This window comes from Erythrolamprus reginae, chromosome 6 (genome assembly GCF_031021105.1).
Source record: "Erythrolamprus reginae isolate rEryReg1 chromosome 6, rEryReg1.hap1, whole genome shotgun sequence".
NCBI classification, from domain to species: Eukaryota; Metazoa; Chordata; class Lepidosauria; order Squamata; family Dipsadidae; genus Erythrolamprus; species Erythrolamprus reginae.
The window spans coordinates 74,500,175-74,519,490 of NC_091955.1; the positions used below are offsets into that span (position 1 = coordinate 74,500,175).

General features: G+C 41.2%; 1 protein-coding gene across 2 annotated transcripts in view; it reads left to right on the plus strand.

Annotated features, from left to right (window-relative positions):
• NT5DC3 (5'-nucleotidase domain containing 3) overlaps positions 1-19,049 on the plus strand; it is a 44,019-nt gene extending 24,970 nt beyond the window's left edge. Inside the window, exons 6-14 of one of the 2 annotated variants that reach the window (XM_070754841.1) lie at positions 641-778; positions 2,150-2,210; positions 6,502-6,604; positions 6,730-6,831; positions 7,882-7,963; positions 9,658-9,744; positions 15,494-15,634; positions 16,412-16,476; positions 18,323-19,049. In XM_070754841.1, coding sequence (XP_070610942.1) covers positions 641-778; positions 2,150-2,210; positions 6,502-6,604; positions 6,730-6,831; positions 7,882-7,963; positions 9,658-9,744; positions 15,494-15,634; positions 16,412-16,476; positions 18,323-18,584 — 1,041 coding nt within the window. In that variant the 3' untranslated portion in view covers positions 18,585-19,049. The remainder of the gene's footprint in view (positions 1-640; positions 779-2,149; positions 2,211-6,501; positions 6,605-6,729; positions 6,832-7,881; positions 7,964-9,657; positions 9,745-15,493; positions 15,635-16,411; positions 16,477-18,322) is intronic. The other variant, XM_070754842.1, reaches the window with a different exon arrangement.
• Positions 19,050-19,316: the final 267 nt, after the last annotated feature.

Here is a 19,316-nt window from a genome sequence, read left to right on the forward strand (position 1 = left end):
TAGGGAATTCCATGGGCGGAGCTTTGATGTCACGAAGATGTCCTTCCTGGCCGGCCGAAACGTGGACTCCAGGAAGGAACGCTGAGAAGCCCCCCGGCTGTTTCAAAAGGCGACAGCCGGGCGGCGGGGCTTCTCAGCGGCCTCCCAAACACCGAACCCAAACTTTTGCCGAACCTCCGGGTTCCGGGTTCGGAAGAACGCTGAGAAGCGGCCGACTGTTTCAAAAGGTGACAGCTGGGTGGAGGCACCCGGCGGAGCACCGTTTTTGCGATTTTTTTTTTTGCTTGCACGCATTAATTTATTTTACATTGTTTCCTATGGGAAACATTGTTTCGTCTTACCAACTTTTCACCTTATGAACCTCTTCCCGGAACCAATTAAGTTCGTAAGACGAGGTATTACTGTATTTCTAAGGACAACAAAGGGAGAGCCAATTGTATATTCATTGCAGATGCTGCCAAAAAAATTGTTGTCTTTCGTGTCTGCTAATCTGATTAAATTGTAACTGGCCCAGATGAAGAAATGTTATTATATGTCATCTTTCTTTTGGCTGCTCGTAGGCTGATTGAAAGCAGCATTAATATTTTCTGAAATACATTGTTTCAGGGCACATACATGAATGTGGTATGTTTTCTTACAGAGTTCAGAGGGTCACACTATGAAACAGTTCATGGACATCTTTTCCTTGCCTGAGATGACTCTCTTGTCTTGTGTGAATGAATATTTTCTGAAGAACAATATTGACTATGAGCCGGTTCATCTCTACAAAGATGTGAAGGTATTGGGCTATCCCAGTGTTACAGTCATCCATATAATAGAGTTTCCCCAGCCTGATGCATTCTAGCTGCATTTTACTTCAACTCCCATAACATCCATTCTTCGGGAATAGGATTCTATTTTTTGATGCACATTCTACATGGTTATTTCTTCACTTCTAAGAGCCATAATCCTTCTGGTCTAAAATAAAAAATCCAATTACTATAAAAAATGTGGTTTACACTATTATGTTAAAACATTATGACCCAGAGAAAAACTTATAGTTTGGTGTTTTCTTTTCTTTTTGGCTATTAGTTTTTAAAATATGAATGATGTTATCTTCATATTTAGCTCATTTTAGATATGATGTATTTTCTTGTTTGACACATTTAGTTACTTTGTTCTTTGGGAACAAAGTTTCTGGATTTTGAGGTGGTAAAAATGTCCTTGAAAATGTGTTAGTATTTAAAAATCTTTAAAATTGAGTGAAAACCTTGATTAGGGAACTAATATAGTAAAATATACTGTGTTGGGTAAAAATTAATTTATCTGCATGAATTTGGGATTGATTGGCAGATTGGATGAAAAGCTCTTGCAACAGATTGTAGTTTCTCCATGCTTAATGTGAGAAACTACAAGGGGGGAAGGAGAGGAATAGAATAGAAATAGAAGATAATAAGAGAATTGGAAGGGACCTTGGAGGTCTTCTAGTCTAGCCCCCTTACACCACTTCAGACAAATGGTTAGCTAATCTCTTCTTAAAAACTCCCAGTGTTGGAGCATTCACAACTTCTGTAGGCCAGTTGTTCAACTGATTAATTGTTCTAACTGTCAGGAAATTTCTCCTTATTTTTAAGTTGCTTCTCTCCTTGATTAGTTTCCACCCATTGCTTCTTGCTATACCCTCGGGTACTTGGAGAACAGCCTGCCTGCCTCTTCTTTGTGGCAGCCCCTGAGAAATAGACTTATAAACATTTAATATTTTACTCAACTTCCTCTGACTAGCAAAATGGAATTATTCACAATGAGCATCTGGATATTAACTTACTTTACAAAGTTTATACATCAAAATTCAATTTCTCTTAGAAAGTGGTTCATTTTGGCATAAAACTACATTAAAAATGTAAACAGAATTTAGCCAATGGTTTATGAACCTGGCTTGATATTATACTAGTTTTTAAACTCTGAATTTGTGAGTGTGGTTGTATTAACATAATTTGAGCCAATGCTAATAACTTGTCTTGCCATGCTCCCAATAATTTACTTTATCAGCAACTGAAATAGTTATAGAAAATGCTGAAGGTAGAAGATCCTGCTAATTAATCTCTTTGCCTATCAGATATAACTCTTATATAGAGAAATATCTCATTCTCAATTCCATTTTTCCTAACAGGATTCAATCAGAGATGTACACATCAAAGGGATAATGTACCGTGCAATTGAAGCAGATATTGGTGAGCATGAGTGAATTTTTTTGAAGAGAACACTTTTTTTCCTATTAAGATATATATATATATATATATATATATATATATATATATATATATATATGTGTGTGTGTGTGTGTGTGTGTGTGTGTGTGTGTGTGTGTGTGTATGTGTGTGTAGATTGTTCTGAGTTCGGGTTTGGCCCCGTGTAATATTTACAATGTCTATGCGACGTTTCGGTGAAATCACATTCACCATCATCAGGCTGAAGTTGTAAGCTTCGTGCTGCTGTAAATATAGTTTATAGTTTATAGTTATATAGTTTATAAAGTTATATAGTTTATAGTTTATAAACTATATTTACAGCAGCACGAAGCTTACAACTTCAGCCTGATGATGGTGAATGTGATTTCACTGAAATGTCGCATAGACATGCAAAATATTACATGGGGCAAAACCCAAACTCAGAACTATCTACATACATATACCCGTGAAAATCTACAAATATATATATGTAGATTGTTCTGAGTTTGGGTTTTGCCCCGTGTAATATTTTGAATGTCTATGCTTACACGGGGCAAAACCCGAACTCAGAACAATCTACATATATATACACTTGAAAATCTATGAAAACAAATATATATATTGTTACACACATATTGTAGTTAGTTTCTGTCCCTTGAACTACCATGTATTCCAGTTCCAGAGAATGTCAGATATTAAATTTTTAAAAAGCAATTACTTGCATTGTTTTTATTTAAAAATGAATTTCCAAGATTTCATGGTGGTTATACAACACCTTGCAAGATTTTGGCATTTTTAGAGTCATTTTTAGAGTCATGCTCCTTCTTGTAAAATTTGGGGTAATTTAAAAAATAAAATAGAGTGAATCTGAAAAGATTATCCAACCTTTGCTTCCATAACCCTTCCCTGCCTAATATGCTTTGGTTTGTTGATGGAAGCTAAATATTTTAGCAAGTTCAATTTAATTTGTCCAAAGGTTAGAAACATAGAAGACTGACGGCAGAAAAAGACCTCATGATCCATCTAGTCTGCCCTAGTATTATTTTCTGTGTTTTATCTTAGGATGGATATATGTTTATCCCAGGCATGTTTAAATTCAGTGACTGTGGATTTACCAACCACGTCTTCTGGAAGTTTGTTCTAAGGATCTACTACTCTTTCAGTAAAATAATATTTTCTCATGTTGCCTTTGATCTTTCCCCCAACTAACTTCAGATTGTGTCCTCTTGTTCTTCTGTTCACTTTCCTATTAAAATTACTTCCCTCCTAGACCTTAATTAACCCTTTAACATATTTAAATGTTTCGATCATGTCCCCCCTTTTCCTTCTGTCCTCCAGACTATAGAGATTGAGTTCATTAAGTCTTTCCTGATATGTTTTATGCTTAAGACCTTCCACCATTCTTGTAGCCCGTCTTTGGACCCGTTCAATTTTGTCAATATCTTTTTGTAGGTGAGGTCTCCAGAACTGAACACAGTATTCCAAATGTGGTCTCACCAGCGCTCTATACAGTGGGTTCACAATCTCCCTCTTCTTGCTTGTTATACCTCTAGCTATGCAGCCAAGCATCCTACTTGCTTTCCCTACCGCCTGACTGCACTAGTTCTGATTGCAATTTATGTTTAACTATATTCCGAACTGATCTCTGTCAGAGATCCTACAGTGATAGCAAGCAGAGCCCATAATCTTTTCATAATAGACAATAACGGAAACAAATTGCCTTCTGTTTTGATTCAAATGTGACAAACAAAAAAATGAATAATTTTATAATTCAAGTTGCATGCTAAGTGCATTCATATGAAGGTGCTTAGATACTTATGAATTTTTAAATCTTGGCACATGAAGCATTCTTTAAACTATTAAGTAATTTAAGTAAAGCAATGGAAACTGCAGTTTAATGTTTCCAAATATAAAATAATGCACTTGGGGAAAAGGAATCCTCAATCTGAATATTGCATTGGCATTTCTGTGTTAGCAAAAACTTCAGAAGAGAAGGATTTAGGGGTAGTGATTTCTGACAGTTTCAAAATGGGTGAGCAGTGTGGTTGGGCGGTAGGAAAAGCAAGTAGGATGCTTGGCTGCATAGCTAGAGGTATAACAAGCAGGAAGAGGGAGATTGTGATCCCCTTATATAGAGCGCTGGTGAGACCACATTTGGAATACCGTGTTAAGTTCTGGAAACCTCACCTACAAAAAGATATTGACAAAATTGAACGGGTCCAAAGACGGGCTACAAGAATGGTGGAAGGTCTTAAGCATAACATGTATCAGGAAAGACTTAACGAACTCAATCTGTATAGTCTGGAGGACAGAAGGAAAAGGGGGGACATGATCGAAACATTTAAATATGTAAAAGGGTTAAATAAGGTTCAGGAGGGAAGTGTTTTTAATAGGAAAGTGAACACAAGAACAAGGGGACACAATCTGAAGTTAGTTGGGGGAAAGATCAAAAGCAACGTGAGAAAATATTATTTTACTGAAAGAGTAGTAGATGCTTGGAACAAACTTCCAGCAGACGTGGTTGCTAAATCCACAGTAACTGAATTTAAACATGCCTGGGATAAACATATATCCATTGTAAGATAAAATACAGGAAATAGTATAAGGGCAGACTAGATGGACCATGAGGTCTTTTTCTGCCGTTAGTCTTCTATGTTTCTATGTTTCTAAGAACATTAGAATTTTTACCTGTAAGATGAGAAATACCACAAATCAGGGTCTAAAAAAGCCTGTTTTGGCAGACTGATATATTTATACATGTTTGATTATTAGGAACAACTCTTGAGATGCCACAAGTTTACATTTTTGTAAAGCTTAAGTTCTTTATTTAAGATTTGTTCTGAAACCAACTTCCTATGCCTGGTTAAAACCTTATAGCTTTCTGAACATGTCTCTGAAATCATCTTTCAGCAATGATATACTATCCTCAGTTGATCTACATGGTGCGTCAAGGTAGTTTTCTTAAGAACTGACTTTTGTTTATAGAAGCCAGTCTGAAAAAAATGGGAAGGTAATGCCAAATAAAATAGATCAATTTCTACATGCAGTGATGTCAGTTTCCATAAAAAGGCTGTTTCCATGCATTGGTTCATATGTCTGCAATGTTTGTCATCCAGTCAGCTACTATCAGTGTCATATATTGTTGCCACGGTCCAGTGCAAATTAAAAATCCCCAGTGTTGTGGCAACTATGTGGAGCATTCCCAAAGGTATGGGCTCTTCAGTACTAGTGCTTAAGTGGCCCTAATAGTAATTAAACCTTCAGTATATGCAGTTTTTTCATCAAAGGTCCTCCAAGATTGCTTGTTCTTAATAGTAATGCTAAATTTGAGATGCCTTATGGAAAGAGAGAGAGAGAGAGAGAGAGAAAGAAAGAAAGAAAGAAAGAAAGAAAGACAGAAGACTTTGCTATAAATATTCAATTAAAATTGTTTATGATTTTTTCCCCTCTTATCTTGGGCATCCTCCTCGATCCACAGCTAACATTGGAACACCATCTTTCGGCTGTGGCAAGGAGGGCGTTTGCCCAGGTTCGCCTGGTGCACCAGTTGCGGCCCTACCTGGACCGGGAGTCATTGCTCACAGTCACTCATGCCCTCATCACCTCGAGGTTCGATTACTGCAACGCTCTCTACATGCGGCTACCCTTGGAAAGTGTTTGGAAACTTCAGATCGTGCAGAATGTGGCCGCGAGAGCCATCGTGGGGCTCTCTAGATTCGCCCACCTTTCTGCAACACTCCGTGGCCTGCACTGGCTGCCGATCGGTTTCCGGTCACAATTCAAAGTGTTGGTAATGACCTTTTAAGCCCTACATGGCATTGGGTCAGAATACATCCAGAACCGCCTTCTACCGCATGAATCCCAGTGGCCGATAAGGTCCCACAGGGTTGGCCTTCTCCGGGTCCCGTCAACCAAACAATGTCATTTGGCGGGCCCCAGGGGAAGAGCCTTCTCTGTGGCTGCCCCGGCCCTCTGGAATCAACTCCCCCCAGAGATTAGAATGGCCCCCACCCTCCTCGTCTTTCGCAAATTACTCAAGACCCACCTTTATCGCCAGGCATGGGGGAACTGAGACATCCTCCCCCAGGCTTTTATACTTTATGTTTGGTATGTATGTGTCGTATGGTTTTTAAATTGTTGGGGTTTTAGATATGTTTTATTTTAATATTAGATTTGTCTCACTGTTATATTGTTTTTGTATTACTGTTGTGAGCCGCCCCGAGTCTTCGGAGAGGGGCGGCATACAAATCTAATAAATAATAAATAATAATAATCTTGTTCTCTTGTCTTCTAGAGAAATACATTTGTTATGCTGAAGAGACACGTGCGGTGTTAGCAAAGCTGGCAGCTCATGGAAAGAAAATGTTCCTGATCACAAATAGTCCTAGCAGCTTTGTGTAGGTGGTTTCTTTGAGCATAAACCTGTCAAATATTTCATCTTAACGTTAACCCATCAGTTGTCCCTTTTAAAAATTCAGACTGGTTATACTTGCGTTATTAAGTGTTGGATTACTTTTTATAGGGACAGAGGCATGAAGTTCATAGTTGGAAAAGATTGGAGGGATCTCTTTGATGTAGTCATTGTCCAGGCAGAGAAGCCAAATTTTTTCAATGATAAGAGGAGGTGAGTTCCTTGCTGCTGAGTTATAAATATCTGTAAGATGGCCTTTTTTGTCATGATGAACTCGGGTTTTGCCCCGTGTAATATTTTGAGTGTCTATGCGACGTTTCGGTGAAATCACATTCACCATCATCAGGCTGAAGTTATAAGCTTCGTGCTGCTGTAAATATAGAATGTTTGCAACTGCCATTTGTTCCTTATATATAGTGTTGTGGGTGGAGATTTGGTTTGAATGTAGCAAATAGATTGGGTGACTATGTTTTAATGATTTGATTGGTTGGTGGAATCACATTTAGTTGAAGGATTGACATGGTGATGATTATGATATGTTTTTTTGTTTAAGGCTGGTTTCCAGATCTCTGGCAGGCGGGACGTGTCATCTCGTCTGTTCATGCTGAGGGGGTGCCTTTCTATCTCTATGACTTCCATAATTATTCTTCTGTATACATTTTCTGTTTTGGAAAGTAATTTAGTTTTTTCAAAGTCAATTTCGTGCCCTGTTTTTTTAATGTGCTGGACAAGGGAGGAAGTTTTTTCTTCTTTTTTGACTGCATTCTTATGTTCTGCAACACGTGCGCTCACTCTTCGATTAGTTTAGTATATATATATATACTGCTGAAAAAATAAATGGAACACTCAAAGAACACATCCTAGATCCGAATGAATGAAATATTCTCATTGAATACTTTGTCCTGTACAAAGTTGAATGTGCACAACAGCAGGTGAAGTTGATTGTCAATTAGTGTTGCTTCCTAAATGGACAGTTGATTTCACAGAACTTTGATTTTCTTGGAGTTATATTGTGTTGTTTAAGTGTTCCCTTTATTTTTTTGAGCAGTATATATATCTTTGTATGTGTTTTCATGGAACTTGATTGTTCTCTGATATGAAAAGCAACATTTAGTAAAGAAGCCCCTTTTATGATATATTTATGCACAATCTGTCTGTGTGTGTGTGTGTGTGTGCGCGCGCGCACAGTATCATTATATTATTCAAGTGGTATCTCTTTCCAAATTGTTAATTTTTTCTCCTCTCTTCCCTTTTTTTTTTTAGACCTTTCCGTAAAGTGACTGAAAGGGGTGTTTTGCTTTGGGACAAAATTCATGAATTGCAGAAAGGCCAGATTTATAAGCAGGTGTTGCATTTATTTATTGTTCTTATTTTTTAAATATACCTGTACTTTCAAACCAGCTAACAATCATGCTGAAGCAAAACAGAATATCCAAACAATTGAAACATTGGTTATTTCATATTTTCATGTACTCATGCCAAATTCCTTGTGTGTCCAATCACACTTGGCAAATAAAGAATTCTATTCTATTCTATATCGTTACAATGACTATGTCGATGAGATATTATAAAAATAAAGATGGCATAAAATAAATACATGTGCATTATGAAACAAAGATAAAAGAGATAGCAATAAATAAAGCTAATTTCATTCCCCATTATTCTGAGTTTTCCTTGCTGTTTCTAAAGGAAATCGCTTTATTTTATTCATTTTAAATTGTAACAATATGAACCCTGGAAAAAGGGCTTAGCAAATAAACTCAATTACCTTAACAATGATTCTAGTTCAGACCTCAGATTGGAGATCTACTATTTGAAAGAAGATACAATAGCACTGGGCCTGTTTAGATCAAGCATTTATGTTTTAAAAAGCTTCTTCATTTTGTTAAGTTGTCTAGAATAACAATAAAGCAGTCTTTAAAAAAAAAATCTAATACAGTGATACCTCGTCTTACGAACCTCTCGTCATACAAATTTTTCAAGATACGAACAGGGGGTTTAAGATTTATTTGCCTTGTCTTAAAAACCCTTTCCGTCTTACGAACCTGAGCCTGGGTCTGTGGGCTCTCTTACTGCGCCTGCGCTCTCCTATTGCGCATGAGCTATCTGACTGCCGAAGGGATTCCCCTGCCTTGTGACTGTCACCACCGGGATTTCCCATTTGCTTGCATGGGAATTCCCCATCCCCTTTTGCTTGCACCTGAGGCGGGGAACGCCGGAGCTGCCCCATTTCCCTGCCACTTTCCCCTCTAGCCCTCCGTTTCCTCTTCTGCCCGCAGCCGCCCCATCCTGCTGCCAAAATCCCCCTAACCTGCCGCTTCCTTCACCCCATCTCGCTGCTAAAATCGCCAGTCCAAAAGCTTCGTATCTTGCCTTTGTGCCTGAATACTGTTAAACACTACTAGTTACTCATTTTAATCAATATCGAGATTATTGCTCTGATTTGCTATACTGCATTTCCCTGTGATCAATTTGAACTGCAGTCTGCAATGTAATAATCTAAATTGAAACTGTACCTTCAGAATTACCATTGCTCAATGGAAGCTTGAATAATGCAAACTGAATTAATTGCTTTCATTTTAAGTCAAGAGTTCAGCTTTTGGCTTCGTTGTAGGATGAGTCTGAAATTCTATTCAAAAGTCTGGAAAAGATCAGAAACTCACCAGCTGTTACCACTTCAAATTGTATCATGTGGATTTAACAGTTTGTTGTCTACACTTTGTTTCATGAACTGCGTGTACAAGACAAAATAATCCAAAAATATTCTCTAGTTAGTCTAACCAACAGATATATTTCTTACTTTCCCCGTCTCCAAAATTGATCTTAATAATATCCCTTAAAGCTTCACTGGAGGGAGAGAAACTTAATTTAGTCAATCTTAACCCATAACGACAACAGCAATGTAATCTCGGAGCTAGTAGATTAGAGAACATTTTGCGTTAATGAGAGCATTGAAATCAGATTTCTAGATTAACCGTAACAAAATTTTGCTGACAACTCGGTGTTTACTACTTCCCTTCCCCTAATTCTTTCTTTTAGGGTAACTTGTATGAATTTCTGAAACTGACTGGTTGGCGAGGTTCCAAAGTCTTATATTTTGGTGATCATATATACAGTGATCTAGCTGTAAGTACTGTCTTTATCTATCTATCTATCTATCTATCTATCTATCTATCTATCTATCTATCTATCTATCTATCTATCTATCATCTATCCATCCATCCATCCATCCATCCATCCATCCATCCATCTATCTATCTACCTATCTATCTACCAAACCTATCATCTATCTATCTATCTATCTATCTATCTATCTATCTATCTATCTATCTATCTACCTACCTACCTACCTACCTACCTACCTACCTACCTACCTACCTACCTACCTACCTAGGTTCCGGTGGGAGGAGGAGGGTGGAATATAGCTCCACCGGACTACGGCTAAATATCAAGAAAAATATAGGAAACCCCCCCCCCCCCCGTTGAGTCAGCAACTGCTTTGAAGTTCTGGGGAGGCGAAGTGTCCCCGTTTCCAGAAATCCTAGATTCGGCGGTGTTTGTGGCGGTGGCGAGCTGTTTGGCCACGAACACGCCTGGAGTCGGGTTGGCGGAGACACGGAGGAATGGCGGCTGCTATTTACAACTGAGCCGCGCTGCCGAGAGTGAGTCGGGTGAGTCGGAGAAGGGAAGAATGGAGGACCGTGACGGCCAGGGAGAGGGAGAGGGAGCAAACCAAGAAACAACTGGCTTGGACGACCCAGACTCCGGGGGAAGCCTTTTTTGGAGGAGGTCTCCTGAAGCTGATGGTCCCCTGGAGGGGTCTCGAGTGTGCAAGGAAGGACAGCTGACGGGAGGAGAGAGCGTGCACCGAGAGGAAAGGAGAGAGGGGAGAAAGAGGGGCGACGTCTGAAATTGCCCTCCCCCCACTGCATAGACCCGAGACGCCAAGGAGCTGTATGGTGGGAGCACCCGGCGTCGGAGGGACTATGGAGGAATGAACTAGTGGGAGGAAGGAGAGGAAAGAAAGAGGAAAGAAAGAGGAACTGAGACTGAGGCTGTGCCTGAAGCTCGCCCCACTGAGCCCACATGGAGTTTCTATTAAGACCTCATAAGACTGCAGAGGGTCTGGAGACCTGGAAGCATTGTAAGAGCAGAGGAGAGGAAGTGACTGAGAACCCAGAGAAAGACCTGAGAGTGCCAGCCAGTGGCAGTGGCTGGCACCAAAAACTTAACAACAATATGCCAAGATTTCTCCCTCAACAACATTTTTACCCTGATCAATTCTTTTTCCCCCCAGAACTCACCTTTAAGAACTGGTGTCAGTATTGCTGGCTTGATGGATAGTTGATTTTTAATTATTTCCTATATTTTTAGCACTTTAGAACTTTGCACTTTACCAACTTTAATTAATAGCTAAGCTCTGATTTTATATTATTAACTATTAATCTATGAACTTTTTATTCCTATTTTATATTGTGATATATATTATTAGTATTTTAATTATTATTAATTTAATTCATTTTAATATCACTAGGGGGTTTTGTAATTAATGGATGATTGGGGTAAATATGGGATGAATGATTGGTATGAATGCAATGGTTGGGGCGGGTGGGATTATGGTATGAATGTGATAAATGGAAGCAGTATGAATGATAGACTTGGCCCACCTGACGCCGGAGAGGCGGGAGGGGAGGGGGCACTAATCTCTGGGGTGACAGAGGGTCAGAATATTCCTGTGTTGCTGGGGAGAGGCAGATATGGCGGGGGCCGCGGAGTTAGCCGTTCCAGGGGAACGAGGGACCGTTGCTTAATAACGATCCCTTGTTCTGGCTCCGTGAGCCCAATCTTGGGTATTGGTGATGAGTGTAACTCTGGCCCTGGGCTCAGGTTGCTGCTGCTTAATGCCAGGTCGGTGGTAAACAAAGCTCTCCTCATCCAGGATCTGATCCTGGATGAGGAGGCCGACCTGGCATGTATTACTGAAACCTGGCTGGGCCCGGAGGGAGGTGTTCCTCTCTCTGAAATTTGCCCAGCCGGGTTTCGGATATGGCATCAACCTCGACCCCAGGGAAGGGGGGGAGGAGTGGCTATTATAGCCAGGGAGAGCCTTTGCCTACGTGGACTCATTGCTCCGGAAATTGCGGGTTGCGAGTCACTCTTGATGAAGTTGGACTTAGGGGTTCAGGTGGGCTTATTTCTCACGTACCTGCCTCCCAGTTGCGTGTCAAAAGCCCTGCCTGTGCTACTCGAGGAGGTAGCCGGGTTGGCGGTGGAGTTCCCCAGACTTATTGTCTTGGGGGACTTCAACCTGCCGTCACTCGGCGAAACCTCTGGGTTGGCACAGGAGTTCATGGCCACCATGACAGCCATGGACCTGACTCAAGTAGTACAGGGTCCGACTCATGAGGGGGGGCACGCACCCGACATGGTATTCCTTTCCGAGCAATTGAGTAATGGTCTGAGACTAAGGGGCTTAGAAGCAGTGCCTTTGTCATGGTCAGACCATTTTCTACTACGGCTTGACTTCCTGGCTCCAATCCTTCCCCGCAGGGAGGCGGAACCAATTAAGATGTTCTGCCCCAGACGCCTGATGGACCCAGAGGGCTTTCAGACGGCGCTTGGGGTTATTCCAGAGGCACTCGTCCACAGTTCGGCAGAGTCTCTTGCGGAGGCCTGGAACACGGCTGCTGCGGAGGCTCTCGACCGGATTGCGCCTTTGCGACCTCTCCGAGGCGTTAGACCCCGTAGAGCCCCATGGTTCAACGAGGAGCTCCGGGAGTTGAAACGCCAGAAGAGACGTCTAGAGAAGCGATGGAGGAAGAGTAGGTCTGAATCCGATCGAACACTTGTAAGAGCTTTTATTAAGACTTACAAAGTGGCGCTCAAGGCGGCAAGATGCGCGTACCATGCCGCCTTGATTGCATCAGCGGAATCCCGCCCGGCCGCTCTGTTTAGGGTGACCCGCTCCCTTCTCAACCAGGGGGGAGTTGGGGAGCCCTTGCAGAGTAGTGCCGAGGATTTTAACATGTTTTTCGCTGATAAAGTCGCTCGGATCCGGGCCGACCTCGACTCCAATTGTAAAACAGAGTCGACTGACAACGAGTCAGTCGAGGTGACTGGGGCACGTACTTGTCCACCTGTCTGGGAAGAGTTTGATCTGGTGACACCTGATGAAGTGGACAAGGCCATTGGAGCTGTGAGTTCCGCCACCTGTTTACTGGATCCGTGTCCCTCCTGGTTGGTTTCGGCCAGCAGGGAGGTGACACGGAGCTGGGCCCAGGAGATTACCAACGCTTCCTTGGGGAGGGGAGTTTTTCCATCACTCTATAAAGAAGCGCTTGTGCGCCCCCTCCTCAAGAAGCCCTCCCTGGACCCAGCTGTGCTTAATAACTATCGTCCAGTCTCCAACCTTCCCTTTATGGGGAAGGTTGTTGAGAAGGTGGTGGCACTCCAGCTCCAACGGTCCTTGGAAGAAGCCGATTATCTAGGTCCCCAGCAGTCGGGTTTCAGGCCCGGTTACAGCACGGAAACCGCTTTGGTCGCGTTGATGGATGATCTCTGGCGGGCCCGGGACAGGGGTTTATCCTCTCTCCTGGTGCTCCTTGACCTCTCAGCGGCTTTCGATACCATCGACCATGGTATCCTTCTGCACCGGCTGGAGGGGCTGGGGGTGGGAGGCACTGTTCTTCAGTGGTTCTCCTCCTACCTCTCTGGCCGGTCGCAGTCGGTGTTAGTGGGGGGACAGAGGTCGACTCCTAGGTCTCTCCCTTGTGGGGTACCTCAGGGGTCGGTCCTCTCCCCCCTGCTATTTAACATCTACATGAAACCGCTGGGCGAGATCATCCAAGGACATGGGGTGAGGTATCATCAATATGCGGATGATACCCAGCTTTACATCTCCACCCCATGCCCAGTCAATGAAGCGGAGGAAGTGTTGTGCCGGTGCCTGGAGGCTGTTGGGGCCTGGATGGGTGTCAACAGACTCAAGCTCAACCCGGATAAGACGGAGTGGCTGTGGGTTTTGCCTCCCAAGGACAATTCCATCTGTCCGTCCATTACCCTGGGGGGGGAATTATTGACCCCCTCAGAGAGGGTCCGCAACTTGGGCGTCCTCCTCGATCCACAGCTCACATTAGAACAACACCTTTCAGCTGTGGCGAGGGGGGCGTTTGCCCAGGTTCGCCTGGTGCACCAGTTGCGGCCCTATCTGGACCGGGACTCATTGCTCACAGTCACTCATGCCCTCATCACCTCGAGGTTCGACTACTGTAATGCTCTCTACATGGGGCTACCTTTGAAAAGTGTTCGGAAACTTCAGATCGTGCAAAATGCACCTGCGAGAGCAGTCATGGGCCTACCTAGGTATGCCCATGTTTCACCATCACTCCGCAGTCTGCATTGGCTGCCGATCAATTTCCGGTCACAATTCAAAGTGTTGGTTATGACCTTTAAAGCCCTTCATGGCATCGGACCAGAATATCTCCGAGACCGCCTCCTGCCGCACGAATCCCAGCGACCGATTAGGTCCCACAGAGTGGGCCTTCTCCGGGTCCCGTCAACTAAACAATGTCGGTTGGCGGGCCCCAGGGGAAGAGCCTTCTCTGTGGCGGCACCGGCCCTCTGGAACCAACTCCCCCCGGAGATTAGAACTGCCCCTACTCTTCCTGCCTTCCGTAAACTCCTTAAAACCCACCTTTGCCGTCAGGCATGGGGGAACTGAACATCTCCCCCTGGGCACGTTTAATTTATGCATGGTATGTCTGTGTGTGTGTCTGTTAGCATATGGGGTTTTTAAATATTTAAATATTTTAAATTTGTCTGATTGCTTATGGTTTGTTTTTACATGTTGTGAGCCGCCCCGAGTCTTCGGAGAGGGGCGGCATACAAATCTAAGTAATAAATAATAAATAAATAAATAAATAAATAAATACCTATTTCTGTCAGCCTGCCTGCCTGCACACACACATGTATAAATAAAATGTGATCCAGAAGAATGAGCTATGTATTATGAGATTAATTAAAAACCACTACGTTAAAAATAAAGGGCAGAGGACCATATTGAACCATGGTGGAGCTGTGGTTAGAGTGCAGTACTGCCTTCAATTTGGCTATTTGGATCTCACCAGGCTCAAGGTTGGCTCAGCCTTCCATCCTTCCAAAATGGGTAAAATGAGGACCCAGATTATTGGGGGGAATATACTGACTCTGTAAACTGATTATAAAGGGCTGTAAAGCAGTATATAAATGCTATTGTGATTCTGCAATAAAAGTGGGGGAAAGTCAGGAGTAGGATTAGTCTGATCTTCAGAAAAAACACAAGGCTCTTAATTTATTGCTATGTATATTTTTTGAATTTGTTTTATACAGCTTTCAGTATCCTGTTCCTTCCTAGTAGTAGTCATTCTGCAATAATAATTGAAATAGAACTTAGAATTCCCAACTTATAACCTTTCCTACACCTGTCAGTACAGATTATACTGTTCTTATATTGTTAAAAATTTGCTAACCAACCTGTTACAAGAAAAAAAATTCTCCCTGATTTATTTAATGCAGGTCCTGTTAATATGTTACCATTTTCTGATCTTAAACTCCATTCTCTTAATTTAATCACCCCTTTTCTTCTGATCAAACAATAGCTCATCAGTTGTGCTTTATTTATTTATCCCTTGCCTTTAAGTCTGGTTACGTGCTTTAGAATGAGTTTGTTTTACCCTTTTAATTATTGCATGACGATGTAACTTAAGATGCATTTACGTAAAAGTATAGATCTCTTCGGATGGCATCTAACCTGAAAGAATAGAAAGTATACTTCAAATGAAATTAACACAAATGCTTTTCTTTTCTTTTTGTGTGTGATCATGGTTGGCAAAAAAAGGATTTGACCTTAAAACATGGCTGGCGTACAGGAGCGATTATTCCAGAATTACGAAGAGAGATTAAGATCATGAATACAGAGCAATATGTTCAAACTATGACTTGGCTGCAAAGCCTCACTGGATTACTGGAACATATGCAGGTTTGTTCTTTACTTTTGTCCATTCTTTTCATCCCCACCCCATTCATATCTCAGAGGTTGCCATAAAGAAGAGGGAGTCCAACTATTCTCCAAAGCACCTGAGGGCAAGACAAGTAGCAATGGGTGGAAACTAATCAAGGAGAGAAGCAATTTAGAACTAAGGAGAAATTTCCTGATACTTAGAACAATTAATCAATAGAACTTGCCTCTAGAGGTTGTGCTTGCTCCAGCATTTAAAGTTTTAAAGAACAGATTGGATAACCATTTGTCTGAAGTGGTGTAGGGTTTCCTGCCCTAAGTTGGACTAAAAGACCTCCAAGGTTTCTTCCAACTCTGTTATTCTATTCTAAAGTGCCACAATTGATTGTGTTTGCACCTCTATTTTTTCCATTGCTATTATTGCAAATAAAAATGCACAATATAAAAACCATCAGACTTGATGCATGTAAACTCTAGATGGGAGATTAACCTCTTGTTTCTAGTTCTCTGCCCACTTAATGATTAGAGGGACCTTTGTCTAATGAGTTTTTTGCCCTGGTCATGATAATGCAGTTCAAATTATTACGTGAAATCATGGTGCTGGTGTTAAAATTAGAACACATGTTTATATTGCTTTCATGGTATGCTGGCGATGTGGCTATTGTTTTTTAATAAAATCTGTCTTCGTGTTTCTGGTTCAATCTGTCCTGACCATCTGTTATTTTTATAAATATATCCAAACACAATCCTATTTTATAAAACTCACAAATTTATATCATTTATGTCATGTCATTTCAGATTCACAAGAATCCTGATTGCCAAATGATATTAAATGAATGGAAAAAGGAAAGAAAGGAAATGCGGTAAATATTAAAATTAGATACTTGTGTATAAGTTTATCCAAGGTTAAGCTGAACTCCATTTTTGGGGTTATTTTTGGGTTATCTGTGAGCATATGTGGTACTGATTCTAAGTTTTTCAAAAATGACCTGATTAATTTGTAATACGTACAATAAAACTCACCGTACTTGCTTCATCTTCCTCATAACTTTGTTAATACTGTACTTAATTAATGCACAGAAAATTCAGCTCCAGTGAATTTTGAATGTCTACTCTTAAAATGATGTATTTAAATTTTTAGCTTTAGTTTTGCCTCTTGTAACATGAATTAAAAATATGCACAAACATATTTGATATGGTTTACCATATTTTTCAGAGTATAAGGTGCACTCAAATATAAGACATACCTTAGGTTGGGGGGAGGAAATAGCAAAAAATTGGAGAAATGTACATTATGGCAGTATATTAATGTCAGAAAGGTTTTTTTAATGTAATCACACTAACTCCTCCCAATTATTTAAATAGATCTACTTCAAATATGACTAAGTCAGGGTATATCTCAACTGTCTTACCTTAATACTAAACAGGACACTGTTATATTTCAACTATACTTGTACAGATGCTGTTAAAATTGATGTGACTTTCTGAAATTATAATTATTCTCTACTATTTGAAAGAAGATACAATAGCACTGGGCCTGTTCAGATCAAGCATTTATTTAAAAACAGCTTCTTCATTTTGTTAAGTTGTCTAGAATAACAATAAAGCAGTCTTTAAAAAAATAAATCTAATACAGTGATACCTCGTCTTACGAACCCCTCGTCATACAACTTTTTCAAGATACGAACAGGGGGTTCAAGATTTCTTTGCCTCGTTTTAAAAACCCTTTCTGCCTTACGAACCTGAGCCCGGGTCCGTGGGTTCTCTTACTGCGCCTGTGCTCTCCTATTGCGCATGAGCTATCTGACTGCCGAAGGGATTCCCCTGCCTTTTGATTGTCACCGCCGGAATTTCCCATTTGCTTGCATGGGAATTCCCCACCCCCTTTTGCTTGCACCTGAGGCGGGGAACGCCGGAGCTGCCCCATTTCCCTGCCACTTTCCCCTCTAGCCCTCCGCTTGCTCTGCTCCCCGCAGCCACCCTATCCAGCTGCCAAAATCCCCCTAGCCTGCTGCTTCCTTCACCCCATCTCGTTGCTAAAATCGCCAGTCCAAAAGCTTTGTATCTTGCCCCAAATCTCTCCAAAAATTGCTCCCCCAAAAGCTTTGTATCTTGCCCCAAATCTCTCCAAAAACCGCTCCCCCAAAAGCTTCGTATCTTGCCCCAAATCTCTCCAAAAACTGCTCCCCCAAAAGCTTCATATTTTGCCCCAAATCTCTCCAAAAACCGCTCTCCCCAAAAGCTTTGTATCTTGCCCCAAATCTCTCCAAAAACCGCTCCCCCAAAAGCTTTGTATCTTGCCCCAAATCTCTCCAAAAATCGCTCTCCCCAAAAGCTTTGTATCTTGCCCCAAATCTCTCCAAAAATTGCTCCCCCAAAAGCTTCGTATCTTGCCCCAAATCTCTCCAAAAATTGCTCTCCCCAAAAGCTTTGTATCTTGCCCCAAATCTCTCCAAAAATCTCTCTCCCCAAAAGCTTCGTATCTTGCCCCAAATCTCTCCAAAAATCTCTCTCCCAAAAGCTTCGTATCTTGCCTCAAATCTTTAAACGTTTTTAGCTATGTTAATTGGATTTTTTAGATATGTATATTGTTTATTGTTTGATATGTTGTGAGTCGCGAAAGGCAGCATACAAATCCAATAAATAAATAAATAAAATGCACTGACCGTTCTAAATATTTCTGCCCCCTTCTCTTTCTTCCCTCATCAGAGAAACGACAAGGAATTTCTTCAACTCTCAATTTGGAAGCTTATTCAGGACCGACCAAAACCCCACCTATTTCTTAAGGCGCTTGTCTCGCTTTGCTGATATCTACATGGCATCATTGAGTTGCCTGTTGAACTATGACCTTGATTACACGTTCTACCCGCGAAGGACTCCATTGCAGCATGAACTCCCAATGTGGTCTGACCAGTTGTGCACGGGTACATTCAGAATACCATTTCTTCAGGAGATGATTCAGATCAAATAACCTCCCTGCCCACCAGGTTGTTTTATTTTATTTTATTTTTTTTGTAATGTAATGGTTACCCTATTACTACGCAGTGGCTTTTTAAAGAATATTTATTGTAAGAGCAACTTTCTCTATAGTAGTCGGTTCGTGCGGTACATGCTATGGAGCAAATGTGTCTTTTCAGTTGCTCTCTTATTTTTTTCTAGTGAGAATTGATAAAAAAGTATGGTTGCACTAAAGAACCGATTCTTTCCTCCAGTTGAATATTTGCTGGAATGGATACATTATTTGCACATGGATTTACATATAGCTTGTAATATTTGTCATATACAGTGTTCCCTCGATTTTCGCGGGGGATGCGTTCTGAGACCGCCCACGAAAGTCGAATTGCCGCGAAGTAGAGATGCGGAAGTAAATACACTATTTTTGGCTATGAAGCCTTCCCTTAACACTTTAAACCCTTAAATTAAAATTTCCCATTCCCTTAGCAACCATTTAGATTATTACTCACCATGTTTATTTATTAAAGTTTATTTAATTTTTTTTTAATTAAAGGCAGACGAAAGTTTGGCGATGACATATGACGTCATCGGGCAGGAAAAACCGTGGTATAGTGGAAAAAACCGCAAAGTATTTTTTTAATTAATATTTTTGAAAAACCGTGGTATAGGCTTTTCGCGAAGTTTGAACCCGCGAAAATCGAGGGAACACTGTACACTCTAATCAAAGGTCATTACTTGAAATTTGATT